Source organism: Cinclus cinclus, chromosome 6 (genome assembly GCF_963662255.1).
Source record: "Cinclus cinclus chromosome 6, bCinCin1.1, whole genome shotgun sequence".
Classification (NCBI taxonomy): domain Eukaryota; kingdom Metazoa; phylum Chordata; class Aves; order Passeriformes; family Cinclidae; genus Cinclus; species Cinclus cinclus.
In genome coordinates this window covers 32,913,542-32,933,934 of record NC_085051.1, presented here as the reverse complement: position 1 = coordinate 32,933,934, position 20,393 = coordinate 32,913,542, and the positions used below count along the sequence as shown (strand labels likewise).

The 20,393-nt window shown below is 43.7% G+C and overlaps 1 protein-coding gene across 1 annotated transcript; it reads right to left on the bottom strand.

The window, feature by feature from the left end:
- Positions 1-10,496: 10,496 nt before the first annotated feature.
- On the bottom strand, positions 10,497-12,455 carry LOC134045643 (ciliary microtubule associated protein 1A-like). The gene is made up of 6 exons (XM_062495478.1): positions 12,344-12,455; positions 12,018-12,218; positions 11,694-11,795; positions 11,248-11,369; positions 10,703-10,840; positions 10,497-10,592 (listed from the first exon to the last, which is right to left on the bottom strand). The coding sequence occupies exons 1-6, from the start codon at positions 12,447-12,449 to the stop codon at positions 10,497-10,499; spliced, it is 765 nt and encodes a 254-aa protein (XP_062351462.1). The 5' UTR covers positions 12,450-12,455.
- Between the last annotated feature and the right edge of the window lie 7,938 nt (positions 12,456-20,393).

Genomic DNA, 20,393 nt, shown 5'->3' with positions numbered 1-20,393 from the left:
AGGAAGGATTCCCGGAAGAAAGGAAGGAAGGGTTCACGGAATGAAGGAAGGATTCGCGGAAGGAAGGATTCCAGGAATGAAGGAAGGAAGGATTCCAGGAAGGAAGGAAGGATTCCAGCTAGGAAGGATTCCTGGGAGGAAGTAAGGAGGGATTCCAGGAAGGAAGGAAGGAAGGATTCCAGGAAGGAAGGAAGGATTCCAGGAAGGAAGGAAGGATTCCTGGTAGTATTCCATGAAGGATTCCAGGAAGGATTCCAGGAAGGAAGGAAGGATTCCCGGAGGGATTCCAGGAAGGAAGGAAGATAGGATTCCGGGAAGGAAGGAAGGATTCCCGGAGGGATTCCAGGAAGGAAGGATTCCAGGAAGGAAGGAAGGAAGGTAGGAAGGATTCCAGTTAGGAAGGATTCCAGGAAGGAAGGAAGGATTCCAGGTTGTATTCCAGGAAGTATTCCAGGAAGGATTCCAGGAAAGAAGGAAGGGAGGATTCCAGGAAGGAAGGAAGTATTCGAGGAAGGATTCCCGGAAGGATTCCAGGAAGGATTCCAGGAAGGATTCCAGGAAGGATTCCAGGAAGGAACGAAGGATTCCAGGAAGGAGGGAAGGAAGGATTCCCGGAAGGAAGGATTCCCGGAAGGATTCTGGGAACGATTTCAGGAAGGAAGGACGGAAGCATTCCAGGAAGGAAGCAAGGATTCCAGGAAGGAAGGAAGGATTCCAGGAAGGAAGCAAGGATTCCAGGAAGGAAGGAAGGATTCCAGGAAGGAAGGAAGGAATGGTTCCAGGAAGAAGGATTCCAGGAAGGAAGAAGGATTCCAGGAAGGAAGGATTCCAGGAAGGAAGGATTCCAGGAAGTATTCCAGGAAGGAAGGATTCCCGGAAGAAAGTATTCCAGGAAGGTAGGAAGGATTCACCGTAGGAAGGAAGGATTCCAGGAAGGAAGGAAGTAAGGTTCCAGGAAGGAAGGATTCCAGGAAGGAATGATTCCATGAAGGAAGGATTCCAGGAAGGAAGGAAGGAGTCCAGGAAGGAAGGAAGGAGTCCAGGAAGGAAGGAAGCATTCCAGGAAGGAAGGAAGGAAGGATTCCCGGAATGAAGGGAGGATTCCCGGAAGGAAGGATTCCAGGAATGAAGGAAGGAAGGATTCCAGGAAGGAAGGAATGATTTCAGTTACGAAGGATTCCAGGGAGGAAGTAAGGAGGGATTCCAGGAAGGAAGGAAGGAAGGATTCCAGGAAAGAAGGATTCCAGGAACGAAGGAAGGATTCCTGGTAGTATTCCAGGAAGGATTCCAGGAAGAAGGATTCCAGGAAGGAAGGAAGGATTCCAGGAAGGAAGGAAGTATTCCAGGAAGGATTCCAGGAAGGAACGAAGGATTCCAGGAAGGAGGGAAGGAAGGATTCCAGGAAGGAAGGATGCCCGGAAGGATTCTGGGAACGATTCCAGGAAGGAAGGACGGAAGCATTCCAGGAAGGAAGCAAGGATTCCAGGAAGGAAGGAAGGATTCCAGGAAGGAAGGAAGGATTCCAGGAAGGAAGGATTCCAGGAAGGAAGGTTTCCAGGAAGGAAGGAAGGATTCCAGGAAGGAAGGAAGGATTCCAGGAAGGAAGGATTCCAGGAAGGAAGGTTTCCAGGAAGGAGGGATTCCAGGAAGGAGGGATTCCAGGAAGGAAGAATTCCAGGAAGGATTCCAGGAAGGAAAGAAGGAAGGATTCCAGGAAGGAAGGATTCCAGGAAGGATTCCAGGAAGGATTCCAGGAAGGAAGGAAGGATTCCAGGAAGGAAGGAAGGAAGGATTCCAGGAAGGTAGCAAGGATTCCCGGAAGGAAGGAAGGAAGGATTCCCGGAAGAAAGGAAGGAAGGATTCCTGGAATGAAGGAAGGATTCCTGGTAGTATTCCATGAAGTATTCCAGGAAGGATTCCAGGAAGGAAGGAAGGATTCCAGTTAGGACGGATTCCAGGGAGGAAGTAAGGAGGGATCTCAGGAAGGAAGGATTCCAGGAAGGAAGGATTCCAGGAAGGAAGGAAGGATTCCTGGTAGTATTCCATGAAGGATTCCAGGAAGGATTCCAGGAAGGAAGGAAGGATTCCCAGAGGGAATCCAGGAAGGAAGGATTCCAGGAAGGACGGAAGGAAGGTATGAAGGATTCCAGTTAGGAAGGATTCCAGGAAGGAAGGAAGGATTCCAGGTTGTATTCCAGGAAGTATTCCAGGAAGGATTCCAGGAAAGAAGGAAGGAAGGATTCCAGGAAGGAAGGAATTATTCCAGGAAGGATTCCAGGAAGTATTTCAGGAAGGATTCCAGGATGGAGTCCTGGAAGGAGTCCAGGAAGGAACGAAGGATTCCAGGAAGGAGGGAAGGAAGGATTCCAGGAAGGAAGGATTCCCGGAAGGATTCTGGGAACGATTCCAAGAAGGAAGGACGGAAGCATTCCAGGAAGGAAGCAAGGATTCCAGGAAGGAAGGAAGGATTCCAGGAAGGAAGGAAGGAAGGGTTCCAAGAAGGAAGGAAGGAAGGATTCCCGGAAGAAGGATTCCAGGAAGGAAGGAAGGATTCCAGGAAGGAAGGATTCCAGGAAGGAAGGAAGTATTCCAGGAAGGAGGGATTCCAGGATGGAGGGATTGCAGGAAGGAAGAATTCCAGGAAGGATTCCAGGAAGGAAGGAAGGAAGGAAGGAAGGATTCCAGGAAGGAAGGATTCCCGGAAGAAAGTATTCCAGGAAGGTAGGAAGGATTCCCCGACGGAAGGAAGGATTCCAGGAAGGAAGGATGGATTCCATGCAGGAAGGATTCCAGGAAGGAAGGAAGGAGTCCAGGAAGGAAGGATTCCTGGAAGGAAGGAAAGAAGGATTCCAGGAAGGAAGGATGGAAGGATTCCATGAAGTTTTCCAGGTAGGATCCCAGGAAGTATTCCAGGAAGGAAGGAAGGATTCCAGGAAGGATTCCAGGAAGGAAGGAAGGAAGGTAGGAAGGATTCCAGGAAGGAAGGATTCCATGAAGGAAGGAAGGAAGGATTCCAGGAAGGAAGGGTTCCAGGAAGGAAGGAAGTATTCCAGGAAGGAAGGAAGGAAGGAAGGAAGGAAGGAAGGAAGGAAGGAAGGAAGGAAGGAAGGAAGGAAGGAAGGAAGGAAAGATTCCAGGAAGGATTCCAGGAAGGAAGGATTCCAGGAAGGATGGAAGGAATGTAGGAAGGATTCCAGGGAGGAGGGAAGGAAGGAAGGATTCCATGAAGGATTCCAGGAAGGATTCCAGGAAGGATTCCAGGAAGGAAGGAAGGAATGATGGAAGGAAGTTGTAGGAAAGTATGCCCCCTGTAAGTTGTCTCTCTGAGGGGACAAGTCCTTTTACCTAAGATAAAATATGTGATTAATTTGTCCCGGTAGCTCACGCCCAGAGAAGCTGTACCTGCAATAGTGTGTTCATACCAAAATTGTTTTCCCATCCCTCAGTGCTATCAGATCATAATGCAATGCTAGAACGTTCCTACAGTGATAGTCTTAGCCCAGGCCCCAAGGGCAATAAACATCACCACAGGGAACACATCCTGCAGGTAAGTCATTATGGGTGTTCCCGGACACAACCCTGAGAACAAGCACAAGTCTGAGAGCGAAGAAATCAACATTGCCACCAACATTAGTCTATCAAACCAATGTAATGATTGTTTATAACAAATTTCTTTTATCACACTCTGGGCAGGCCGGTAGTTATTTCGACCCTTCTGCCGACTAAGCGCTACACAGCTGCTCACTAAATCCAGACTCCACACCCCCTCTCAGTGGAATGGGGAGAAAAAGCAAAAGTGAAACTTCTAGGCTGAGATAACAGTTAAATAATCAAAACAAAAATAAATATAATAACAGTAAAGTAAAAGAATTATTACATTCAAGACAAACAACTTATCAAGTGATGCCCAATGTAATTGCTTACTACCTGCTGACCGAGGGCAAAGCTGATTGATTTATTACTTATTTCCACGCATCAATGTTTTAAATAGACAACTTCCATCGAGTATAAAAATTTTCCTAAGGTTTTGAAGGAGCTCTTGGCTTTTGGGAAGAAGGTTGGACAGACTACAGTTCGACGGTACCTGTCAATCAAAGGGACCAACATCTCTATTTTAGAAACCCTTCAACATTTTCACTGTCCAATATAACAAGGAACTGAAGCTGTTGTCTGTGAGTGATTTGTGACAAATAACTGAAGTACTGCTGTGTTCTTTGGTTGTGACAATTGTTATTTTTAGGGCTAAAGGAAGGAAGAGAAGGCGTTGCAGTTGTTTTAAGACAGAATTAATTTAAACAGTGAAGCTGCATATGGATAAGCCATTTTGCAGGTCTAAAAATAGCAAGGTCACATTAACCAGATATTTTTAATTAGTTTACCTTAGCACAAAGAGCAGAAATTTTGGACAATCCCATTCTTTGAAGATGTTGCCAGACTGGCCCAGGATTGCAGCACACATAGCCTTGAGAAATTTGGAAAATGTGTGTTTTGTTAGCCAAGACTAATAGACTGTTTTGAGATATTTACATCATGGTATTGTGACACTTGGTACGGATTTGTCCTCCTTTAGGGATGCTAAAAAACAGGAAGAAGAATAGAGGCATGTTTTTGGTTTGTTTTGGTTTGGGGGTTTTTTAAGTAGCTCTTTTTGTGTACTTAATGACATTATCTCTGTAATTCAGGGGGGAACATTTACTTTCATGTATCAGTCCAGCTGCAGAAATTCCCTGACTATGATCTGTTACCTGATGTACTGCTTTTCAAGGAAGATTTTGCAGGAAGAAATGTCAGGTGTTCTAAGGATATTTTTTTGATTCCTTTATTCGGGCAAAAAAATTAAAACTATTACCAGCTTTTGAAGCAAACAAAGATGGGAAAACCAAGCAATCTCTCTCAAAGCAAATAATTACTATTTTTCCTCACTGTACATCATTTGCTCGTCTTTGAAAGCAAATCATTCGTGGGAATATTATGCAGCTTAATACCAAAAAGTAACTGTAGAGGTGAGTCAAAAAACTCCTATGGAACTTCAACACACCTGACTACACCTGACTACAAGGGTGCATTACATGCATATGTTTGTAGCTTAAGGCAGGGGAAAACCAACTCCTTCTAGTAAGAAGTGAATTTAATAGGAATTCCTATTTTTCTTTGGGATAACATCTTTCATTGATTTAATCCCTTCCTGCATGTAGTTGCGTCATATGAGGTAGTTGTGGTTTTCATTTTACATTCAAGTCTACAGTACGATGAATAGCTATTGTCAGATTTACTTCACCCTGGCCAGTGGTTGCACCAGTGGAGGTAGGCAAGGGTCAAGGAGATGGCCTCAAATAATCTACAATTTTCCTAATCCTACCCTTATCCCCCTTTCCTTAGAGCTTTCCTTTATTTATCTTTTTTTTTTTTTTTTTTTTCTTTCTCTTTTAGTGCCCCATCTATCTTGCAGCTTACTGAGGCTGGAACTCTGACTAGAAATGACACATCACTTCATATGTCACACTTTATTGTTTGTTGCACTTTTATCACATTTCCAGCATCTTCTTTCAAAATCAGCCCAACTCTGAGGTATATGTTTCTAATTTGTATTACAGAAAAAACCTGCCTCTTTTATTCACTCGGGAATTTCCCTTTGGGTCAATGGATTATTTACAGTGTAGTGGAATCCAGCACTTCAAGCATTGACTTTGTATGATTTACTACACAGTAGTGTTATTACTGTATTAATAAACTTTTAAAACTTGGCCTTGATAATATTTGATTGAAGCTGATTTTTTTCTGGAAGTTCTTGACCAAGACAGTTACAGTTCTTCTCAGAATATAAATAGGGATAAATTCACTGCATACAGCTATTGACAATTTACAATGAGAAACCAGGAATAAAAGCAGAAATATAAAGCAAAGACAGGTAGGAGTGGTAAGGGGAGAGAATATTAATTAAGAAACATGACTTGTTAGAGGAGGTATATACTGGGTATTTGAGACTGGAAATTCAGACAGGTAAGGCTTGGACTTGTTTGGTGAGAAAGCTGGGAGGGAATGAACAAGCTATTTGGATGGGCTAGACAGGTAAGACAACAGTGCAAAGTTCTACGGTGGGGGAAACCCTGAGCCCAGTGAACAGCACACTTCTTTTTATGAAGCTCAGGTTAAAATTTGCTTTCTGGGCTGCATACACACATTGCTGGCTCACACCTGATTTTTCATCCACCAGTATACCTAGGTATACGCTTCTCTGCAGGGCTGCTCTCAATCCATTCACCACCCAGCCTGTATGGAAAATGATATGAGGATTGCGCCGATCCAGGCATGTGACCTTTCACTTGACCTTGTTGAACTTCAGGAGGGTCACACTGGCCCACTTCTCAAGCCTGTGAAGGTGTCTCTTCCCTGAAGTGTGCGTCAGATTGATCAGCAGTGATGCTTTGTATGATAAGAAAGGGGCTCTTCAACTTCAGACCATTAGAACTCATTAGAGACTTAGTTTAAAGATCCTACTTTCCATTGTCAGAATTGGGATTTAAAGATGTACCATAAACATAATAAGCAAAAACTTGCAATAAAAACTGAAAAGATAATATTTTTCTATACATATGTAAACTGTGCCTATGTACTACCCAGTAAGCATCCTTTGTCAGGCTCAAACAGCCTATGTAAAAATGCTGAATGTTAGATGAGAGGCAAAAGGATTACTGGGGAATAAAAGAAAATAATTGGCTAAACATACCCCTGAGGCCTGCACCATAAGCATCACTATTTTATTGGATAAGTAAAATACCGGACCTTGTTCATTTTTGAGCTACCAGACAAACTAGCTGCAGTTCTAGCTGATAATCACTGCCTTTAAAAATAATGGTTTTGATACAGATTCTCTCCTGAAGCTAAATGTGGCAGAGATTGAAACTGTTGAGCAGCTAGTCACATTTTCTGATTCTGAGGAACTTATTTGCAGCTTTGGCCCAAACATGAACAAAAACAGGCAAGGAGCTGCTTTAATTTATGCCACTGTCAGACTCTCTCACGGTCTCTCTACCACTGGAGTTCCTCTCTGCCACAACCTTTCATGCTCTGACTTGGGATTTCCCATGCAAAAATATACATATGTGCAATGCACAGATGGTTTGCATATGCGCAGTAGGTTTAACATAGCTGATTTACTGTGTATGCATAGACCATCTGTGCAGCACATGTGCAGCAGGTCTGATGTGTACTGGACACATTGGACTTACTGTGCATGTGCTACACAGTTAATCTGCACACACACAGTAGCCACAGCTCTGACTGAGTTGCCAGACATCCAGATGGCCAGAGTCCTTAAATCCCTTCCAGAGAAAAAAAAATGAAGACGGAATAAGGATGTTTGGTTTTGTTTGTTTTTTCTTTTCTCTGGTGTATAACATAGCTTATTCTTAAATGTAGGAACATATTAAAGTGGATACACCACCTCATCACATTTTAGTCTAAAAAAGAAATTCCCCCAGACAGAGAGCAATTCCCTCTGGACATGCATGTCCAAAAACAACTATAGAAAACAAAACAAAGCTGTGATAAAGATTTTTCCCTGTAAACTTTAACAAAACAAGCAAATCCATAACAAGTGAACTACACAGGCTTCTCTTAAAGAGAAGTGGCAGACACTTCAGATTTTCTGACTATAAAAAGCTTTTCAATCTGGAAATATTTAAATTATTCAGGTTAATGCTCAGAAAACTCAGCAACCCAGATCTATCACAAGTCACAGTCTCAGGAAGAGAATTAGTTGTCTTGGGCCTTGCCTTTTGGGTTGTTGACATTCAGTGTCTTAGAGTGTACATGCTGCTTGCTTTCCCATCATTAAGACTGTGAGCTAATAATGCTGTCACTAATGTTTTTGATGAATTCCCCATCAGTAACTCTTCCCTAAAACTAAGATGCAAACTTAAACATGAAAATAACAGACCCATCAGTATTTTCAATAACTGCTAAGCACACTGGCAGTTCCAATGTATGGAGAATTTATCTACATTTACTTACTGGGGAGAAGTCTGAAAACACTGCATCTGTGTCTGGTATCCCGCTTTCTTTGCATGACCTGAGAATGCATGCAGGAGCCTGCTGCATTTCTTCTGCACTCTGGGGAAAGGCCTCTCTTGTTTTTATTTGCATGCTCAGGCTGTCAAACTCCCAAAAGTGGCAGCACAGGGGTCTTCCTAAACATTATCTTCAGCAGAAAATTCTGCTTATAAACACCAGGCCCAAATCACACTCTCCAGGAAAAAACATAAATTAAGGGACTACTGAAAAATAAGACAGGAAACAGAAGTCTGAGGCATTCAAACATGCATTCGTATTATGTGACCTAAACTACAAGAACATACAGCTTTTAGACTAAAAAAAAAATCACACTGCTTTTTCTCTCACTGCACATTCTGCCTTGCATACATCATCATGTGCTTGTTGTGTTTTCAAGAGGAAAACATATTAGGTGCCCTACCTATAGGTACCAGGTTGTGAGGCGCACCAAGGACTTCTCTGCTCCATTCTGTACCAGTCCCATCCACACAGAGCTTCCTGCCAGCCTGTCTCCAGGAGCCCAAAGAGAGCATAATGCCTGAAAGAGGCCTGACAAGTGCTGAGCAGAGCAGATCACCCCTGAGCCTTCTGACAATAAGAGAAAATAGAGAAGACCCATCAGAGCAAGCTCCTGTGTGGCACTGGGCCTGGCAGTGCCATAGCCCCAGGCTCCTATTCTTGCCATAGTGTTTGTAGACACCAATATGGATGGAGCCTGGCTGGGCACCTGGAGGTTTCATCACCAATGTGGCCACATCGCGGCAGAGTTCACCACCCTGGGATTCACAGGAACAATCCCTGAGACAACAGATAAAGCAGGAATAATGGAGGATGGTGCTTGGGCAGAGGAGGGAGGGGAACAGCTGGGGGATCACAACACATCTGCTGCTTCCACTTAACAAACCCTGTGAGTTCAACACGTTGCAAGGAGCCAAACATCCCGTCCCAGACAGCTTCTCTGCAGGTACTCTACTACATTCATTCCTGTATCACCGTAAATGGCAAACTCAGCTCCAGCACTCCATCTGTAGATGTCCCAGTATGAAGGCGAGGTCACCCTGAGTACTATTTCTGAGGCCCTTCTTCCCGGCAAGACAAGAACACCTTACTCCTGGGGGCACAAAACCTGCCCAGAACAAAATCTGTCCACTGCTCCCTCAGCACTGTTCCCATAGAGTACAGCATCACAGACCTCATCTGTGAATGCAAGTAGCACAACATTTCTTTTTAGATTAAAAAAAAAAAAAACAAGTTCTAAAATTTTCCTGCATGACAAAGGACTGAACATCCAGTCTGTTACCCAAAGCTTCACTTGCCTTTGTCCCTCCCCTGCAACAGCAGCTTCTAACTAATCTTTTCCTATTCTAAATTTGTGTTCTCCTGTAATCTTTCTAATTCGCTTAGATCTTTATGTAAGTTTAGTTAAAATGCTCCCCATTAACCACAGGCGTTTCAAAATGAAGAGAAGGGCACCTAAAGCCCTGACAAGGAAGATGCCCTCTCGCAGTTCGACTGAGAGAGCCGCAGGCAACCGAGGTCCCAGCGCCCGCTCCTCAGCAGGAAAGCAGGAACGGAAAACAAGGTGTAAAAAGCTCGTGAATCGAGATAACGACGCGTGAAACAGATTCGACTAGAGGAAATGAGAGTAATTTACTGCTATTTATCCAGATAGTGAAGAAATTAAATCCCACTGCCACCCACCCAGTGCTCCCCTTTCGCCGCCGGAGCTGCCCCCCACCGCTGCCGGCTCCATCCCGGAGCCCCGCCCAGGAGCGCCGGGGCCCGCTCTGCCCGAGCTCCGGCCTCGACACACCGTGTTCCAGCTCGGCACCGCCACTCCAGAGCTACCTGCACCTCGGGGGACGTCTGTCCGCCCAGGACGCGGCGGGACTGTGAGTGGCGGAGCCGGGACTATGCCTTCCTCGTAGTCTGTCATACCCAGCCTTTCCCTGTGGTGAACCAGCGCCCGGGCGCTGCCGGCGGGATGTCCGAGGCAGCCGCGGGCTGTTCGTGCTGCAGTGCTGCTGTATTGCCTGCAGGGCTCCTCTGGGGCTGGGCATGGGGCTGCCATGGAACTGGCTCAGTCTGGGGTGGGACAGACCCAGTTTGTTCTCACACAGACCTGCTTGTGTCCCCATTTACACAGAGATCCAGCACAGCCCTGTCCAGCCCAGCAGTGCCTGAGCACGGGTTGTTTGTCAAATGGGTTATGTCTGATTGAAGTGCTTGCCACAGAGCTGAGAGAGGCTTCTGCCGTGGAGCACCTGTGAGAGCTGCCTGCTCCAATTCCCACGCTGTTACCTCACTACTCTCCCCTCACCTGCCATGTTTTCACTGAGGCATAGACATGAGACAATGAGAGCCAGTGGTCCACATTCAGGCACACCTAACCCCACCCTGCCACAAAGCAGGAACAGAAAAACATCTCTGCAGGCTATCTGTCTTTAATCAAGATGTGTTGAAGGTATTAAAGAAGCTTTGTAGAGAGAATGTCGAATTCCAAAACTGAAAGCAGGATCCCGGGCCTTGGTCGCTGACAACTAGAAGGGGAAAATGGGAAGAAAAGAGGTAAAGATGATGCCTCGTTCTCCAGAGTTGTCCTCAAGTGACGGCTGTCCAGCATAACAGGTTGGGGAGCAGGCTGCCTTACCTTTCCAAGGCTGTAGTCTGCTGGACTTGGTTCTGTACCCTTGCCAACAAGTTTGGTTTTAAGTCCCATTGAGTACTTGGGAGCCTTGGGTTTGTAGATGTCCAGTTCCACCTTGTCAAATGCTGCAGGACCCGGAGTCTGCAAGAGAAGCAATGAGGTTGGTGGGTACAAGAGGCAGTGGGGATTCTTGTCAGGTGCCCACGAGCACTGTGCTGCTTTAGGTGGCTGGCCAGAGGAGTGGTGTGGGAGGTCTGGAGCCTTGGGAAGGAGGGCTACTTTGGAAGAGAGGTAGATTTCCCGGAGGACAAGGGGGATTAGTGCCGTTCGTGCCAGGGAGCTGTTGGTGTGGAAAAGTGAGGGACTGCAGGTAGGCTGGTGTTACTGGGAAGAGCAGAGTCAGAGGCCCTGTGGCTTCTTGGGCTTTGCTGCAGGTGCAGGGAAGCATGAATTACATGGGGAGACAGCAGGTACTGGAGTCCTTCTTTCCTGCGGAGAGCAGCTGAGCTTCTGCTGCTGCTGTGAGAGAACAGAGAAGCACAGCTCACCTTTGCCATGTCCTGAAAACAGCTCTGGTATTGACTCTTCCATCTCATGGAGTAGCATGGTTCAGCACGGGTGTATACTGTGTGGGGTCCCAGAATCCTGGGCAGGCTATAGGTAGCAGGACCTGGAAATGGAATAGGAAGAGAGCATAGGTCGTTCCTGAGGGAAAGGGTGCAATGCCTGGCTGGACAAGTGTCAGCCCGCTAAGCTGGCTGTGAGGAGCAGGAAGAGTATCCTGCCCCTCATCCCAGTGCCTCTGGCTTCTCTTGCATATGGCTGGTTGAAACTGGAGCAGCCAGTTCTTCTGTGCAATGAGAGAAGTTGGTTCTCTGGGACAGCAAGAAGCTTGTTGAGCACACACTGTGTCCTGCTAGGCCTGTTGAAGGAGCTGCAGACACTTCCTGGAGGACACACAGGCTGTAAGTGTCTGCTTCCCCACATTCCGTACCTGGCGTTTGGAAGCCTTTGAAGTCCTTGGGTCGGGACAGCATGCTATTTGCGGGTGCAGTATGGAAGACGTGTTTATTAGCAGGTTCTGTGGTGTAGTCACCTGGGACAGGGAAGGAGGCGAAAGAAGAAGTGAAGCTGGTGACCAAAGTGCAAGCCAAAGAGGAGAAGTCAGGAGGAGGTGCTCAGTCTTGCTTGTTTGCTGTCTGGAACTCTCTGAATCCCGTTCAGGTCGTGAGCAGAGGGCTTTGTTCCCCAGTAGCACAGGGCAGCAGTAAGGCATGCTTGTCTGGCCTGGAAGGAGGGCTGCAGAAATGCTACTCACTGGGTCCTGGGGTGACTGCAATCTTGGTCTTCAGCCGTGCTGTCACCAGTGCTGATGGAGGCACATACTTCCCAGTCTTGGTGATGGATGAATCAATGTAGTATCGAGGACCTGGTGAGCCGGTCTCTGCACTAGGACATTTGGTCCCTCGAAGTGAATATGCAGGAGCTCTCTCCATGGTGGGATCATGACCTGGGTGACCTGGGAAGAAAAGTGTGTGAAAAGACCTGTGCCTGCAACTGTGTAATGAAAGAAAGTTTCTAAGTGGAAGCAAATCATATGCTGTGCTTCCCACTCTCACTGCCTCCCCATGATAGCTGGGTTACCTGTTGTCCCAGGGATCAAGTACTTGGGACCTGGGGTGCTGAATTCTGCAAGGATTGGGCCCCTTCGGGGATGAGGTCTCCAGCTGCCTACCCAGGGTCCCTGCATGCTGGTGGCTAGAGAAACTACAGGAAAAACAGGAGAGCTACCAAGGGGCTTGTCTGACACAGCCCTGCTATGGAGTTTTCCTGTAGCCCAGAACAGGAATAAAAGGAAACTAGCATCACGAAAGAAAGTGATGGAAAATGAAGAACAACAAGGTTCAAATGGAGGAGAAGGTGGAATTGGGGGGAAGCAGCAAACTAGAAGCAAAGATACAGCAAAAACTCCTGCTGTGTCCTCAGACAGTGCTTGTTGGCCAGGCCAGCAGCAGAGAAGTGCAGTGCTGGCCTGGCAGGGAAGTGGCCTCCAGCGCGTGTACACGCGCACTTGCTCAGCTGGACTGTGGCACTGACTGGGTGAGGTGCAGGGAAGGATGCCAGCTCCTCAATGACATCACAATCCATTGCTAGGTGGATCCATCATCACCTGGTGACATCCGAAAGGGCCATTCTCATCCAGTAATGAGCAAAGCCCACTGTGATGTTGAGACCCATAAGCTGTTTGTGCTGCAGTGCTGCTGTATTGCCTGCAGGGCTCCTCTGGGGCTGGGCATGGGGCTGCCATGGAACTGGCTCAGTCTGGTGTGGGACAGCCCCAGCTTTTCCTCACACTGACCTGCTTGTGTCCCCATGTGCACAGACTCAGCACAGCCCTTTCCAGTCCAGTGGTGCCTGAGAACTTGGCTTTTGACAAATGGGTAGTCTTTGTGAAGTGCTGGCCACAGAGCTGAGACAGCTGAACTGCTGAGAGCTGACAGAGTCTTCTGCCTCAAAGTGTCTTTGCGAGCTGCCCACTCTAATTCTCACACCTTTCCCTAGAAACCAGGTGAGAATCTTTTTGACATCACCAGAGGGGAAAAAAAGCCTACCCAAGAACTAGAAGAATTAAACAGGGTTTTTCTCAACTTTTGCACTTTTCTTGCTTCAGCTCTTCCCTTGGCTCCTGCTCTGGGAGGAAAGGAGTGAGTTAACAGCTGACCTGGCTTAGCTTCAGTCGGGGCTCAACAACTGAGCTGCTAATCTTCTTCAGCAACAATGTAAGAATGGCCTTCTTTGGGGGTGAATAAATGTTGTGCCTTAGCTGGCACTTACAGTGGTGGATCCCCTGAAATGCGCTGGGGATTTGATAGTGTCCAATGCCCAGCTTGTGCATTGTATCCTTTGATGTTTTTACAAGGTCTCTGTTCTACGATTTTACTATTAGAGTGGAGGGAGAAAGCAAAGCTATCAATAATCTCTGTTGTCTTATTTTGGCCTCTCTGTTTGAGGGCACCCAGTGTCTGCATCACTCCTCAGATGCTGCTGATATCTTCAAGCAGGTTTTTCCCTTTAATGCCTATTTTCCCCAGTTGTTTTGGGAATTCATGGTCATCAGGATTTTCAGTGTTGATGCTTCAGGAACACATGAACTCTTTCAAGGTTTCCCTGGGAGGGTTGAACAGAGTTACATTTCATTATTCTGGTTTTGCCAGTAGTGTTCATTTCTATGCCTGCAGTATGAGTGCTCCCACCAGGTTTTTCTGTCCCCAGATTTCATGATTGTTTCTTAATAATACCAGTCATTACCCATGCTTTGTTTAGTGACCCTTTAAGGTTTACAGTGTCCAAGTTTTTATGGATTTAGACCCTTATGGATTTTCTTTCATTGCTGTGCTACATGGGCTGTGGTTAATACAGGAGCAGTTAGGAAATACGTTTTGGAGCATATAAATTGTGATTTGAATGGAAATGCTGTGGGTGAGGTAAACCAGTGGGAAGTGGCGCTTTGTGGACTTTCTACTCCACAACTCCAGTTTGTGGAGTGGCAAATCAGTTTAGAAGACATAAGAGTCCTTTAACACAAGCTGATTTATATAGTGAAGGGCACTTAAACTTCAAAGGCACCCACATATAGAATTTTCTCCCGCTGGTCAAGTACTCATGCAGTATAACCAGCAGTTTTCATAACACTTGCAGTCTTTGATACACTAACAAAATTGTACATGAGCTTGCTCTCTTGCCATAAGTAAAGCAGGTGTCAGGAAGACTGGCAAGAGTTAATACATTACCAGCACAGCTGGCTAGTTACATTTCCTACTGGATTATATTACACATTCCAGCATTAGTTCATGAGGCTCAACCACTTCTTGTCTTCTCTGTGGCATTCACCTGAATCTTCTGCATCCACTTTTTCCTCCTACCTTCCTCTGTGTCCTATACCAGTGAAAAGCCTTCAACTAAGTTTTGTTCAGATGAGGCTTTGGAGCCTACTGATGTCAGCTCTTCCAGACTTGGGGCATTGTTTTCACTCTGAAGACTTAAAAAACACCCATTCCAATACACAGCCTTCTTGGGTGATGGTATGTTTACTCTGAAGCCTTCTGATAGCAGCTTCAGAGGAAAGCTTTGCAGTGGGTTGGAGATGTTAAAGCTGGAGCCCAGTGATAACAGCCCCCAAGAGGCATCCCATAGAACTGGCATTTACCCTGGAGCATATTGATAGGGACACCTAGAATCATCCCTTGTGCAGAACATTGAAAACATGAAGGGGGCAGCCTCAGCCAAAAGGCTGTTTCATAGAGCTGCCATCAGTAGGCTACAGAGCCTAGAATGAGTGAAAGCTAGAAGTTTATTCACATAGTCTGTGAATAGCAATAGGTAATGACTTACAGGACAGGATAATTTACTGGTATTGAAACTGGCAGTGGGTGTAACATATTTGCACATTTTAAATATACTTAGCATATTTTATTTCAGACTTCTTAAAAGGATATGTTGTAATTGATCTGTGTTTAGTGAGAGTATGGAATAATGTTGCTGGAAGTTGTAGCTCAATCAGCACAAAAGGATGGCAGATTTAAAAGATGCCTATTAAAATGGATTAAATTATTCAGTGGTAATTACTGTGTATGATATATTACTCACAAATAACTGGATACCTATATGTTTTCACTGCATGTTACAAGATCGTTGTACAGTGCACTTTAAGAAGTGATACAGTTGGCTTAATTAAAAAAAAATTGTATAACAGACTTTACATGTATGTTTCAGAGATAATTTCAGTGATGTGGAGGAGCCCTGATGCACCCACAACTCCCAGTACAATGCGTGCTGGTGCAGTCAAATATCAAATTCTATGAGCTCTAGTGTATGCCATACTAGATGCCTTCTTTTGACAAATGAAAGAAAAATATGTTAAGAATGACAGAAATTAAGTTTGATCTAGCTTCAACTTTTGATTTTAAAAGAGATGGAGGCTTAAATACCTACAAATTTGAGGGTTTTCATGTCTCTGCAGTTTCCATTCTGATTCAGTTAAGGACAGACTTTGAGTCTTTACCACTCCTCATCAAGGTCATCTTAATTAATGAAAACGCTTAGATAAATTTCTCTGGTTTTCTTTTCTCTGCTACTCCACTGCAGACCTTTAACAGTAGTGCTCCAATGCTAAGAAATACTACTCAAAAGTTTAATTACATGGAAATGGCAAGAACTACCCACCATGAGTGTTCTTCTGTTTCAGAGAACACAGACTACCTGCTGTACCTCTGTTTTTAAGAAGAATGTTATACATTTTCATTGACATTAATTCCATTAGTGTGTTTGGTGTCAAGTGTTTAAATGCACTTAGAGGTCCTGAGGCTGTCTCTGTAAGCACTTCAAAAATATAGAACTGCTGCTTCAGTCTAGGGACTCATGGAATGTTTGCTGGACCAAACAGTATAATAGATGCTATTTGATATCAAAATGAAAACTGAAAGAGTGACATAAATCCCAAATCACGAATTAAATTTTTTTCTTAGAATATATAATGATAACTATATGTTCATAAGAGAAATTAATTTGATTTACAGTTCTATTAATTAAATAAATGTCATGTATTTAATGAATGTCCTGGTTTGAAAGACAGGTGTTTGCTAAGTAAAGCAGAAGCTTCCCTTTGGACTGAAAAATGTGATCCTTCCTTCCTTCCAATTATTATGATTTTGAAATTAATGGAGCTCTCAGGCAAAGATATGGGGATAGAAATAACAGTTCTTTACTAGTATATCTAACAAGACAAACAAGAACAACAACAGCTATGAAATTACCCACAAACAGAACAGTAACTCAGTCCCAGTCCCTTTCTGGCTGCAGGCACCTTTTCCCTGAGCTGCAGTTCCCAGTGCTGGGGGCGGGCGGGTCCCGCAGAGCCGCAGGAGGGCTGGGGGTGATGGCAGAGCTGTCCCAGGGGGAGAGAGAGATGGAGAGAGAGCTCTCCGCTCACGGTGTGGGTTCTGGTGCTCAGCAGAGTGCTGGATGGTGGCAGGTTACAGTGAGAAGGCAGCAGGGCAGGGTCTGACAGCAGTGAGGATGGCTCCCGGCACTGGGATGACAGGGATGGGTCAGAGGCAGTGATCGTTCTTCTTGTCCGAACTCCGCGGGGGAAATGGGCCGAGCCAGAGCCTTCTGTCTGCTCTGCTGGATGTTTGGATATTGAGGGGTTTCCTTCTTCTCTCCCCTCCCCCTTGTCACCAGGGCCCAGTCAACAGGTATCTTAGCATGACAATGGGGAAAATTCCACAGAGGGAAAAGGGAAAGAACCAACCCACAACAATGAATAAAGAAACACCTTTAAAACAAAAATTTGAGATTGTACAGGCATCAAAATCTATGATATCATATAACTTGTGGTTTACAAAATCAGGAACTGGCTTGTACAGCTCTAATCCTTCAAGGGAAATGATGGTATATGTGGAATAACTATGAAAACCAGCATGGGATGGGAGAATGTGTTCTCTAGCAGGTCTGTGTTTCTGTGTTTCTGTGTTTCTGTGTTTCTGTGTTTCTGTGTTTCTGTGTTTCTGTGTTTATAGTCACTCTGTACTGGTGGCTAGCTGAGAGAAAGGTGTAACTCTGGCCCCTCCCTCTCAACTCTCTATTGAGCTGGGCAGAATTGCTCACTAAGGAAAGAAATGCATGCCAAGTACAGCTTGGCTCCAATTTACCCCAGAGCAAGGGGATAATCCAAGGATAGATCAAGAGTTTCCCTGTGCAGCATCTTTGTCAGGGCTACTAGTTTGTTTATACCAAAGAAACCATTGCATTAATTTTGCATCATTTAACATTTCAACTTTAATTCTTCAGTTACCTTAAAGGAGAAATATTTTTTTAAAAATTTTCATGTAAAATATCTTAGGCTTGAAATTAAGTCTGTGATAGGTAATCTGGGTGTTTTTTAATAACTATATGTTTATTGATGAACTTTTTAAATAAAAAGCAGAAAATTAATAATATTTTATAAAGAATACTATCTAAGGAAAAAAATTAGTTTGTAAGGAGGTTATTACCGGCTATTTTTGGAATTTCTCTAAGATTCCTGTCTTGGCTGTATTTCAAGAATCTGTCTATAGGCTGCATTCCTGAGCCTATCAGCCTTACAGATCAGTTAATAAAAGTCAATCAGTGATTGTTTAACTTGCCTGCTACAGCCTGAAGCAGAATTACAAAAGTAAAATGTGTTCAAAACTCCACCAGGAGTTTCTGTCATCTTAAAACTCCAAGTGTATGACCTCATGGCAACTAAAAAATAAATATTCCACAACAGCTTGAAGAAACTTGCAGTTACTATGTTCATGTCAACAAAATAAGGAATCATGCTTGAGGAGTAGCAATATTTTCACTTTCTGCTCTTAGAATGATTCATTTAGAAATGGAAACTAATGGCAAAAGGACCATGAATATGAAACAACTGACAAGGAGAAACTAACAAATGCAATTAATTAGAAAATAGTAATTTCATTGCTAAGTGAGAAGGTTTTTAAGCAACATAGAATTATCCTGTGCGTTAATCAGGTTCACCACAGTTGCAATTAATTGTTCAATACTAAGCTTCCTCACATATTCTGAATATCCTGACTGATTTACCATGAATTTCTATGTAATTCTGACTTTGAATTTTCATTAGTGTTCATTCTTCTGCATACTCATCTAGGGTATATTTTGTTTCATGAAGATGACTTTCAAATGCACTGAAGTAATTTGTTAATGCAAATTGTTTTTCTCTCATGAAATCACACACAATTTTTGTTAAATGTGAGGAGAAACACTCTAAGTAATTGCTGTAGAAACGAATCTGCAATCAGCTTTCATTAATTTTTAAGTGAATTGGGGTGTTATTCTTATAATGGAACAGTATTATATCTTCTTACTCCATTGCTCTAACTCGTAATTTTGACCTGAGAATTAGTGAAAATATTTAACTTGTGTAATGGGAATTGGAGTTAGCAAATAAAGTGATTTTTTTTAGTTCTATCAGGAATTTTATTTCAACTATTTTAGCAATAATATTTTCATACACATTTTCTTTCAAAAATAATAGCATATCTTCTCACCAATACATGTTCTAGAATCTTTAAAATTATATAAATAAAATGTTATGATGTAAAAAGTGGGAAGAAATTCTGTATCTTGATTCCACATGCCATTTACCTCAAAGTCTAACAAAATTAGCTGCTGACCATTTTACTTTGTAACTTGAGCAATACAATTGTGAGAGATTGGGCAACACAATTCATCCAATTTGTACACTGTCTTCCTTAAAAGACTGATCAGCTTTTACAACATGAGGAGGTTATGTGCCCAAGGCTGGGGATGTGGCAGCATTGCAAAATTGTTTGGGAAATGCAGCACTGGATTTGGCCAAGGAGGTGTATTTAGCCTTGGCCTGCCCAGCCCAGCAATGCTATCATTAGGAGAATATTAAAACATAATCTGAGATGAATTTTACAACATAATATGAGATCAATTTCTTAAAACCACATCACATGCCGTTCTTATTTTTCAAAGCTCATGACAGATCATGGTCTTGAGTTTAAAGGGCATACATGTGAGAAGAGCTCCGGTTTTAGAAGAGGCAAGGATCTGAACGTACATTACAGAAATACTGAAGAAGTCTGTTGCTTTTAATTAGCATGGATTATTTAATCTGTGGAAAATTAGAGTTTAATATTAGAAAAGTGAGACTTGACTACCCACACCACTGTGAAATTCTGCAAAATAAAGAGTTAGATTTGGCCTTTAGTTTATCATCATCAATTTCTCATTGTTAGGCATGGTAATTTCCACAATCAACAGGGACTTATTTATACACATAGTTTAATTTCAGAATGCATAGTTAAATGCAAGAGGAGGTTAGAATATGTCGGTATCAGTGTAGTTTTTTGTGGTTTAAAAAATATTTGGCTTGTTATGAGTAGAATAACTTACAATAAGAATCTCAGTAAGCAAAATTCATGAAGGCTACCAAGAAATAGCCTTACACTTATATAGAAATATTTTAATTTGGTATGGCAATGAGCCAAACTCTTCTGAAGGCCTCAGAATCAGTTCTGCTAGCTTTTCTCTTTCCTCTGTTTCACTCCTCAGAAATTTTGAGGGAGTATCACCCAAGTTGGTGCTACTGGTTCATTTTCCCCTGAAGCTTTCAAAAGAAACTGTTGAAATAGATCAGGCCACATGCAGTCTTGTTTTTCACAGTTACCAGACTTGTACCATTAGAAAATGTGGTGCATTTATTTTAAAGCATCCTTTCCACTGCAGTTGTGTGGAACAATGATCTGCTGAATTTAATTCACAGATCAAAGAGGGAGGAAATTAACCAACACAGTAAATTGATTATTTCATGGGTGACATAACCAAGGCAATGATTTATCTTAATAAAGAGCAACATCCCTCTAGTCCTTAACTGAATTCCAGCCAATGCAATAATACTCAGTTGTTAATGGCTTTGATGTTGATGTGGAAAAGTGAATGACTGTATAATCACTGAAATGAGACCTCATCACAGTTGGAAATGTTTAAGCCAAATCATTTTGGACTGTGAAAAGAGCCCTGAGTGGTATAGATTGGCTGGGTCCCAGATTTTCAGCCTTAACTAAATAGGGCCTGAAAACTTTATCATACTGTCATGCCTCAGGCTGGTCTGCAATTC